Below are 11,477 nucleotides of genomic sequence, written 5' to 3' on the forward strand. Positions count from 1 at the left end.
CTCTACACCTTGTTATCTCAGATTCTCCAGCATCTGCAGTTCCTACGTTCTCCAGGAACTTCTGTTTTTCAATCTTGCCCTCAATGCTCTGAGACACCTCACACAGAATGGCCTCCAGGTACAGGAAAGGATTTCCACCTGACTGGTGAATTACCCTCCAGCCTCCTGTATCGCACTGCTTCTTGTTCCGATGGAACTGTACCATGAATCAACAAATCTGGAAAGTAAAATGTTGGGCTTCATGTTTTTCACTTCCTACATGGGAAGTGTAATACATTCACACTGGGTTCATGGCGCTGGTCAGCCACATGCCCCTGTTGTCGGTCAGTAGCGGGTAGACATTCAGACAGGGTAAGTCTTGACGTTAAAAGTCCCCAGAGGTTCCATAAGGGCCTTCTGAATTTCACAACCACACAGTGGGAAGCAGAGCATTGGCCTCAATATAAACACACTCAGCCAGAGAACTTTTTCGTAAGTAATTTCTGATGGACAGCCAAATGCAGCGAATGATAGTACAGCTGTCCCGTGGCTATTCTCAGCTCGTTCCCAACTTCCAGCCATATCAGACCCACCCTCCTGCACGTACTTTACTAAACATTGCGCCATCAGATGTGGCAGTTTGATCTCAAAGTCTGCTGTCAGTCGCTAAGCATAGGTTTTCTGAAGAAGGGTCTAGGCCCGAAACGTCAGCTTTCCTGCTCCTCTGATGCTGCTTAGCCTGCTGTGTTCATCCAGCTCTGCACCTTGTTATCTCAGATTCTCCAGCATCGGCAGTTCCTACTATCTCCAAACATAGTCTGATCTAACTGGTTTTCCAGCGTACCCCGAACCCAGGAGTCATTAACTGAACTGTGATGGATTTTTATTCTTTTTTTCTTCTTATTTATGACTTCCGTCACCAATTTAGGGGCCGTAGTATGGCAACTTATCAAACTTTTCACCATTGTTTTTGTAAAAATTTACGTGACAATAAATTGCTATTCAATTCTAAACCAGAAACAAGGATTTCTGTAACAACTTATTCAGCACTTTCCCTGCACTGTGTGCAATTCATTGATCCAGTTTGTCCTTCAATCTGTTTCAGCTCATTGATATCATTGGTTTCGGTTGAGAAAGCGACCGGTCTGTGCTGTTAACACCAAAGGTTATTGGGGAGGATGGGTTTGAGGGGAGAGGGGATGGCTGGAATGTGGAGTTAAGACTACCATTTTATTGAATGGCAGAGCTGGGCTGATGGGCTGAATAATCTCCTCCTGTTCCTAATTCAGACATTTCTATGCAGGAGAGAATGTTATAGAGGTTGTAGTGGGTCCAAAAATGACACCAGCCTTCCCAGCAGTACGACTATGTTCTTTCATGAAATTATGGCGAATGAGCCTGGCACCATGGATGTAGTGGATTGGCTGAGGCAGGCTATGTACAACCAGGTGGCATCAGCGTATATCTGAATGTAGGAGAAGTCTTCAGGGGACAGACAATAAATGCCAGCCTGGTCAGTGACAGTCTCACCCCACAAACACACAGCAGCGATTGCTGCAAATACCAGGGAGAATGATCAGTCACACAGTGCACGGTAAGCGAGTCTCTGAGAGATGGGAGTGAAAGGTGGGAAACAGTGACTCTGTACTCCAGTAACCAGTACACACTCAGTCAGTGGGTTTCCCCTATCGAGCTGGCCTGAGCCCTTGGCAATAACCTCCCAAAGTAAAATTCATAGAAAATTTAACAGTGAGCCTACAAGAAAGGCAATCTTCCCATCCATCTCATCACTGCATCTAACTTCTTTCATAAATTTTGATCAATTTATTTTGGCAGCGACGAGAGTGTCAGACAAATGTAACAAGTGTTGGTTGGTACGAGCTGGCAGCTTCAACACTGCGGGTCTGTCTAATACTGACAGGAAGAATAGACCTTAGCTGTGCTGTGGGTGATCTCTCTCATTCTTTAGGACAACTTCTCTGGTTTCATGCTGACAACACGGCTGATTAAACAGGTGCCACTTTCTCAAAGGAGGCCCATCCTGGGAGCGACAAATTAAAATAGTTGCTCCGGCTGCAGTTATTCCCAAGTCATAACCATGAATCTCTGACAGTCCTGATTTTCTGATCGAGGGATAATGTGAGGCTTTCTGCCCAGTGGAAATGGGGTGTTACTACCCTGAAATTGCTACCCCTGTTAGCAATGTGGCTGATGGTATTCTCGCAAACCCTCCCTCTGGGCAACAACATGCCTACCTTCAGTGGGTAACAGACCCTTTCTCATATGAAACTGCAGGGTCCCATGAAACACCCTGTTTCAACTTGTGAACTACCCTAAGCTGACTGCAATGCCAGGCCAGATCTGTCCAGTCTCCATGGCCCCACAGTTGATGAAATCCCACTCATTAAGCCACCAAGTTTACCTTGGTTCAGTGGGTGTCACTGTCGCTAGAGTCCATGCCTATGAGTCTTGTTTCAGAGACTGGAGGCCCATATCTTGGCTTACTGTACTGTCAGAGGGGCCAGTCTGAAGATGAGACATTAAACTGACCCACCCACACTCTCAGCAGGATGAGGAAGAAGCCAGGTGTGATGTGGAAGAAGGCCAGTGTTATATGTGTTGCAATGCCAGCCATTATCAGCCTGAGGTTGGGGTAATTTGCTACCACCTTCTTTATAACAGGGTGCATGGCCCAGTTGCTTCACAATAACAGAAGTAAACCATTAGGAGTCTTAAAGAGAAGAAGCTTTGTCTTAAACGAGGTGGTACTCATTGAATGATAGCAATCTCAACCTTTCTCCACCCAAGTCCTTAGGTGCTAAATTGCCCATAGTGTCCAGGAATATGCAGGCTAGGTGGGTTGGTCATGGGAAATGCAGGGTTACAGGGATCGGGTAGGGGGATGGGTCTGGTTGGGATGCTGTTCAGAGGGGTGGTGTGCACTTGATGAGCTGAATGGCCTACTTCCACACTGTAGGGGTTCTATGATTCTTATCTAGCTCAATACTTATCCACCAATTAACCAGTTATAATAATGCTGTTTGTGGGATCTTGCTCTGTACAATTTGACCGCCAGGGTTCCTCCATGACAACAGTGACTAGTTGAAAAGATGCACTGCAGAAATTCACTAAAGATCCTCAGGCAGCACCTTCCAAACACACGGCCACTTCCATCTCAAAGGACAAGGGCAGCAGATACATGGGAACACCAGCCCCTGCAAGTTCCCCTACAAACCACTCACCATCCTGACTTGGAAATAAATCACCCTTCCTTCAGTGACAATGGGTCAAAATCCTGGAAATCCCCCTCTAATAGCATTGTGGGTCTACCTGCAACGCACGGATGCAGCGGTTCAAGAAGGCAGCTCACCACCACCTTCTCAAGGGGCAACTAGGGATTGGCAATTAATGTTGACCCAGCCAGTAACACCCACATTCAATACATAAATTTAAAAAGTATTTCACTGGCTGTAAAGGATGTCCCGAGGATGTGTATTATAAAAATGCAACCTATTCTTTCTATTGTGATGTGGCTGTGAGGACTATCACTGCCCTTCTAGGCCTCCCTATTCCTCAGGATGACTGACAGTGATCCAAGGTTGGTCTTTGTCAGAGTCACAGACCCACCAGATGCTGCCATGTATTGGACCTGATGGTGCAGTCCTGGACCTCCGGCTCCCTAGCCCCGAGGCAGTGAGTTACCCACTTTCAGACTTGAGAAACGTAGAACATAGAACAGTACAGCACAGTACAGGCCCTTCAGCCCACGATGTTGTGCCAAACTTTTACCCTAATCCTAAGGTCTACCTAACCTCCACTCCTACTTTATACTATCACCCATATGCCTATCTAATAGCCGCTTAAATGCCCCTAATGAGGCCGACTCCACTACACTCTCTGGCAATGCATTCCACACCCCTACCACTCTCTGAATATAGAACCTACCTCTGATGTCTTCCCTATATCTACCTCCACTCACTTTAAAACTATGTCTCCTCATAATAGCTACCTCCACCCTAGGAAAAAGTCTCTGGCTGTCCACTCTATCTATACCTCTGATCATTTTGTACACCTCTATCAAGTCACCTCTCATCCTTTGTCCTTCTAAAGAGAAAAGCCCTAGCTCTCTCAACCTTTCCTCATAAGCCCTTCCCTCCATTCCAGGCAAAATCCTGGTAAATCTCCTCTGCACCTTTTCCAATGCTTCCACATCTTTCCTGTAATGAGGCAACCAGAACTGGACACAATACTCCAGATGTGGCCGAACCAGGGTTTGGTATAGCTGGAGCATAACTTCACAGCTCTTGAACTCAATCCCTCTATTAACGAAAGCTAACACACCATACGCCTTCTTAACAACTCTATCCACCTGAGTGGCAGCTTTCAGGGAACTGTGAACATGAACCCCAAGATCCCTCTGCTCGTCCACACTGCCAAGAATCTTTCCGTTAACCCTGTATTCTGCTTTCAAGTTTGTCCTTCCAAAATGAATCACCTCACACTTTTCAGGGTTAAACTCCATCTGCCACTTCTCAGCCCAGCTCTGCATCCTGAAAAAGCCAAAGTTCCAGCCAACACCATCAAGTGGCTGCTCAGCAGAAGTGGTGGCACCTCTCCCAAAATCCTACCTCAGACAACAGCAGAGATCAATGATTGAAACTGCAGTGTGAGATTCTCACTGCTGATCACCTGAAATAGCATATTCATGAGACTGTAACCAAGCACAACCAGAGACAGAATCAATGAGGAATCATTCCAACCCCAAAGATATAAAATGGCAGATAAAGACAGCAATTAGTTTCCAAGTGACCTGTGGAGGGGCCCAGTCACCAATTTTCAATCCCGCAACTTTCACCAGCTGAACAATAAATCATTGGATAGATCAATCACTCACAACAGAGCCAATGAGAGTTCAATTCCAAGTGAAATCAAAGATTTGATCATTAACAAGTATGACAGTCGATCAGTATGTTGTTGAAACAGAATTTGTAATGAGAAACTGCATGGGAAAAACTAATTTCCACTCAGTCTTACACCTTAAATAATAAGGTGTACACCTCCCAGTAATCTAATCAGCATTCCTAGTTTGGAAATACATCTTCTGGTGCAGAGAATTAAACATTCTTTTCTACAAGGAAGTTCTTTATTAAAAATATATTCTTCCTAAGTCCAACTTCGCAGTCCTCCATCAGGGGAACTGATAATATTTGAGGTACTTACAGTGTTTGGTGCCTGAAGAGCGGGGTCAGTGAATCCCAGAATGTCATCATTGTAGCTGGATTCAAGACTAATTATATCATCGATCACATCATCTATCTAGGAACAGAGAGGGCAGTTAACAAGGCAGTGAGTGGACCGCAGTAAAACCCCAACCCAATGATAATACACCAGATACCAGAGCCATTGACACTGGTCTAAACCACATTAACAGAGGTAAAATGATGTCTAGGACAGGGAGGAGTATGGACAAGCCTCTTTTTTTATTGGCTTTCTTGTTAATTTGCAAACCCCCTGGACACGAATTGGTCAATACCTCTCGTCCTGGATTGGAGCCAATGTTGAGCATGGCCATTGGGCTGTTGGGAGCACTGTTTCCAGTAGAGCTGGACATCACACGATCATTTCTCAGACCAGGGGAGACAGCCGAAGGCTGTACAGGGTGCGAGTGTCCCATCGACAGGGGTTGAGCAGCAAACTTGTTGCCTAACGTAGTGGAGAGATACTGCTTCACCTGCTGCCTCTGTGATTGCTGGATATGATACTTTGTGGGATTCTCCAAGTGAGTCTCGACCTGCAGGAGGAAGGATATTTGTCAGTACGTTACAAACCCACAAACTGCAGGTCTGTCAGTAATAATCCTGAAACAGCAAAACAGTGCGGCACTCCCTCAGCACTGACCCTCAGACAGTGCAGCGCTCCCTCAGTACTGACCCTCCAACAGTACGGGTCTCCCTCAGTACTGACCCTCCGACAGTACGGGTCTCCCTCAGTACTGACCCTCCGACAGTGCGGCACTCCCTCAGTACTGACCCTCAGACAGCGCGGTGCTCCCTCAGCACTGACCCTCCAACAGCACGGTGTTCCCTCAGCACTGACCCTCAGACAATGTCCATCCCCTCAGGACTGACCCCAAGAGAGCTTTGTTCAATTTTGTGTTGATATCTCATTCCCACTAGTTTCAGACACAAGTACATGCAGTTCTAGCTGATAAAGGATAAGAGTGAAATGGGGTGGTCAGCAGGCCCCGAGCGGGGATAGCCAACAGCTTAGTGCGAAGGTGGCTACTGGTTGGGAACCACTGGAGACCAGTCAAACCACTTGGAAGCCCTTATAGAAAGACTGTAATGTCTATCTTTTTCACTTTATCTCTTATTCTCCAAATTTACACAATCTATATCTGTAATGTAGTGTAACTTTTTTTTTATTTTCTCTACAATTTGTAGCCAAGATTGTACCTGGGTACTTAGTACCTAAGATGGTACTGTGTGTTGGTGACATTGTACACTTTTCACTGCCCTCCTGTTCTTTGTACCTGGACAACACATGAGAATAAACTGAATTCTAAACTGTAAACAAGAGGGAGAGAAGATAGAAAAGTAACTTCTTCATATGTGTCACAATGAAATGTGCAGCATGATGGTGCTGGAGACTCATTTGTTAGAAGAACATATTACTGCACAGTCGGATATTCCAAACATAAACTTCCTTCATCTCATTTAACCATCCCTTTCCCAATCATTGCTGTGGTCACAGAAGTTCTCCATTTTATCATTGAATGTCACCCTCTGATGAAGGGGTTAAATCTGGCTTTGTCCTGTTTCAGGAACTCGAGCTGCCTCTCCATCCCACACTGACCTTTTACACAGAAACAAACAATCTGACTCAGGACTTGGCATCCAATAAACTCAATTGCAGCAAATGAGCGCTCCTGGTCCTGGCCTGACAGTAAGAGATCCACATCTATATTTATACCAAGGGCTCAAAAATCTGGCATTTAAATCTTCATGTGATACAGGGGGCTGATTGTCCTTTGGTAGTAGAGAAGCCATTGGGGAGTCATTGTAGAGGGAGCATGCTGTCTCTGTTTCGGAGCTTTACTCTGGATCTAACTCCGTGCTGTCCTTGTCCTGGGAGTGATTCATGGCAACAGTGTAGAGGTAGCTTTTTCTTTCTTTATTCATTCATGGGATGAGGGTGTCACTGGCCAGGCAGCACTTACTGCCCATCCCTAAGTTTCTCATTCCTGGAACTGTTCTTGTAAATCACATCTGCACTCTCTCCAATGCATTTACATCTCTCCTTTAACGTGGTGCCCAGAACAAAACTCCAGCTGAGGTCTAATCAGTGTCTTGTACAAGTTCAATGTCACCCCCTTCCTCTTGTACTCCATGCCCCTGTTAACAAAGCCAAACAAAGTGATCTGCTTTATTAACTGCTTTCTCTCCGACAAAGGAAGTCAACAATTCCTGCTCTCACTCTCCTCTTACTCTGTCTCTGTCCCTTACACCGCACCCAATGCTCCAATCCCTCTCTCCCAATCCCAGCTCCTGTTCCCAATTCCAAACCCAATTCCTATTCACCTTAACATAGAAATAAATGAATGTTTTATGCTTCCCCTGAGTCTGATTTCTTGTCCTGCCTCCCTGACCTGGTGAAAGGTCCAGCACCTCATAGTAAAAGGACTGACTTGGCCTCTCCTGCTCCTTGCTGTTATGTTCTTAAACCCTTCTGCACTCAGCCTAATCCTTCGCACCGTCCCCTACATTACAGTTTAGCTCAGTGGTTCACTAAAATATGACACTTGCTCAGAAATTACCTCCAACACACGTTCTTTTTTTTAACCCCATCAGGTGTTAAATATTTACAGCTCATTTCAGAATTTCTCTGGACTCGGGAAACCAGGGAGTTCTCTGACAGTTGTAAGCCAGATAGAGTCCTCTGTCCCAGGCACGACTGTTTCACTGTCATCCACAGGTGCTATCCTTGGGTGATACCAAGATACGGTCACACATCACCACATTACTGACTGTGGATTCCTTTTTGTGCACACAGTGTGTGTTTATCTACGCAACAACCTGCTGATAATTTAGAACAATCGACGGATGGGAAATAATTTTGAAGTGTTTCTGGCAGAGGCCGTTGACAAAGTTTGTACCTGTTTCAGCATGTGCTCATATACACAGCAACTCAGTCGGTGCCAGAATCAGAAATACCCTCTGAACAGGCATCAACCTCACTTTTTCTTCCTTTATTCATTCATGAGATGAGGGCATCGCTGGTTAGGCACCACTTATTGCCCATCCCTAATTGCCCAGAAGGCAGTTAAGAATCAACCCCATTGCTGTGGGTCTGGAGTCACATGTAGGCCAGACCAGGTAAGGATGGCAGTTTCCTTCCCTAAAGGACATTAGTGAACCAGATGGGTTTTTACGACAATCAACAATGGATTCACCATTAGATGATTAATTCCAGATATTTATTGAATTCAAATTCCACCATCTGCTGTTTCAGAGATAGTAGGAACTGCAGATGCTGGAGAATCTGAGATAACAAGGTGTAGAGCTGGATGAACACAGCAGGCCAAGCAGCATCAGAGGAGCAGGAAAGCTGACATTTCGGGCCTAGACCCTTTCTGAAGAATTGGATATTGTCAAAGTCGTACCAGTGAGGTGAGAGGGGTAGAGAAATACAGGGACTGGGCATGGAGGAAGAAGGATGTAGTCCTTTCCCATACGGCCACTCCTGGCACCTTGTGGTATTGAATAGAGGTTAAGCAGTTCAGGCCAATACTCTCTGGAGTTTAGAAGTCTGAGAGGAGATCAAATTGAGGTCCCTAAGATGCTAAAGGGGATTGACAAAGTCACCATAGAGATGATGTTTCCTCATGAGGGGCAATCTAGAATGAGAGGCCAGAGTTTTAGGATGAAGAGTAGCAGATTTAAAACCGAGATGAGGAGATCGTGAATCTATGGAATTCACTATCCCAGAATGCGGTGGATGCTGGGACATGAAGTAAATTTAAGGAGATAGACAGATTTTTAATTACTAACAAGTTGAAGGGTGATTGAGAGTGGGCAGGAAAATGAAGTTGACAGCAAGATGAGATGAACTATGATTGTATCAAGTGCAGGCTCCAGGAACTGAATGGCCTGCTCCTAGGTCTTATTTCCCATCTCTACCAGTGTCTGGGACCGAGTAAGAGCTGTTTAAGGTAGTTCACTGCAATCAATCCTCTTTTGTCCTGAGCCAATCTAGTGGCAGAGGGTACACCACTGTAGACTTTCTACAGAAAAAGCACTGGTCTTAGATAACAAGAGGTTTATTGTGTGAAAGCAATAGGTACAATTAGCCTGGGTTGGAGTTGCACCCTCTGACAGTGAGAGGAGAACACTCCTGTCTCTACCCACAGAGTGTGTATGATATCAGTACAATGGGTGGAGCCAACGGAACATCAACATTAACCCCTTCAGGTCCATTACCTCACACAGCAAAGGAGACAAAACACTGAAGGGATTGGGGGGAAAGGGATTGTAGGGAAAAGATAGGAAGAGAGGAAAGAGAGAAGAGGGAGGGGTAAAGGGCAGGGGAAGGAGGAAGGGGAGGGATGGGGGTTGCTAGGAAATGAATTAGTGAGTAGGATGGGAGAGAGTTGGTGAGGAAACATCCAGGTCCAATTCACTCAGACCCTTGCTCCCCCTCTCCGCCAAGCTCCCTACTGGGCGTTCGATGGTAGTGCTTCAAAGAGATAGACAGCTCTGGGAGGTGTGCGGAGAGTTCGGCAGTACCTTTAGAACTTCCATAGGAACTTGCGGCCTGGGCTGGTAGGTTGCAGTGTTGCTGACGTTGATGGCAGGTGTGGCAGTAACTGCCATGCGCTGCTGCATGTAATGCAAGGCTGCCTGCTGCTGCTGCTCTCTCTCCCGCTGCTCCTCCTGCTGCAGCTGCTCCCGCATTAGCTGCATGCGCAGTCCCGTGCGAGAAGACATTGCGAGCGAGGCTAGACTCCCGCCTTCCCTTTCTGTCAGAATCAAATCACTGCAAAATACACAGATCAGTATCACGTCAGAAAGACTTTGCATTGAGAGATACAGCCTCTCCTCCTCCAACTCCTCGATATTCACCTCCCCATGCACAACTCACCTTTTGTCTCCGTCTCCTCACCTACCCACTCCTCTGCCCTGCACCTCCTCTACCATCACCAGTTCCACATGGCTTACTCTTCTCTGCCCACAGTACTGACCCAGCAAGTCAATATGATCTAGACTCAAACAAACAAGGAATAACAGTAGGCCACTCAGCCCTTCCAGCCTGCTTCCCCATTCAGTAAACTCGTGGTTGATCTGATTTTAACCTCAACTCTATATTCCCGCACACCCCCGCACCCCAGCATCCACACAATCCCTCCAATAATCTATCATCTTTCAACTCACCTAAGTTCAACAAGAAAACTCTCCCCCAGACCACTCTCCCAACAATTTGGGACAGTCAATTAATGTAAACATACATTACAAAAATAGGGCAACAATGTGAGACAATTGTCCATGATAATTTCACACGTTTAGATACCAGACAGCAAATATATTACAGACACAAGGAGAAGGGGTGGGGGGAGAGAGTGGACTTTCTCGAGGAAAGCTGCTCATATCAGATTCAACACAGTGTGGAGCTGGAGAAACACAGCAGATCAGGCAGTATCAGAAGAGCAAGAAAGTCGAAGTTTCAGCTTGGGCCCCTTCATCAGTTCTGATTGATTGTGTTGACTCTGACTCCAGCATCTGCAGTTCTTGCTTTGTCTGCTCAGATCAGACCACTTCCTCAACGAGAGGTAATAAGCTGACATGGACTGAGGGCTGTGATTAACATTATTACATGTCAGTCTGACACAGGCCATGAGCCCTGCACATGACAGTCACCAGAATGCAATACACCTTCAACAAAACACAACCTGGCATGCAACCACAATGCCAACAACCAATTCCTCAGTTGGATGGTGAATGTCAAACTGGTTCAGGGTTTATAACCTACCTCCTGCACTCAGCCTTTCACCCAGTGATGCAGGTCATTGGAAGGAGGGAGACGGAGAAGGAGACGAGACTGGTGCACACTTTTTAAAATGTCAGCAGAAATGTCAACATTCTGAGATAAATGGAAGGAAGAGGAGAACCGAGGCAGATTGCCTACAGCTGATAGAAGGAGCATCAGTCAGAATTTCAGTGTAGATCCAAGTTTCTGGAAGTTCTGTAGGCGTGGACTGACCAGTTGTATACCTATAAAATCACTACTTTCATTACAACATTTGAGATATTCCCTGTCAGATTTCCGGGGAGGGGCCAATTCTGCAGTGGAGGCAGAACAGAGCTGCTTGTCATGGTGGTGCCAGAGAATAAAAGAAAAGAACACACATGTGCAAGGGAGTACCATACCCCAGTGTTACACAGCGACAGACCTGTCCCCCACCGGTACTGTACCCCAGTGTTACACAGCGACAGACCTGTCCC

The 11,477-nt window shown here is 46.1% G+C and overlaps 1 protein-coding gene across 2 annotated transcripts in view; it reads right to left on the bottom strand.

The window, feature by feature from the left end:
• tfeb (transcription factor EB) overlaps positions 1-11,477 on the bottom strand; it is a 114,450-nt gene that overhangs the window by 20,432 nt on the left and 82,541 nt on the right. For both annotated transcript variants that reach the window (XM_048612001.1, XM_048612002.1), the window contains 3 exons: positions 9,765-10,014; positions 5,513-5,770; positions 5,200-5,295 (listed from right to left, as the gene is read on the bottom strand). In XM_048612001.1, the coding sequence (XP_048467958.1) occupies positions 5,200-5,295; positions 5,513-5,770; positions 9,765-9,965 (555 nt within the window). In that variant the 5' untranslated portion in view covers positions 9,966-10,014. The remainder of the gene's footprint in view (positions 1-5,199; positions 5,296-5,512; positions 5,771-9,764; positions 10,015-11,477) is intronic.

The sequence above is a fragment of the Rhincodon typus genome, chromosome 25 (genome assembly GCF_021869965.1).
Source record: "Rhincodon typus isolate 14 chromosome 25, sRhiTyp1.1, whole genome shotgun sequence".
Classification (NCBI taxonomy): Eukaryota; Metazoa; Chordata; class Chondrichthyes; order Orectolobiformes; family Rhincodontidae; genus Rhincodon; species Rhincodon typus.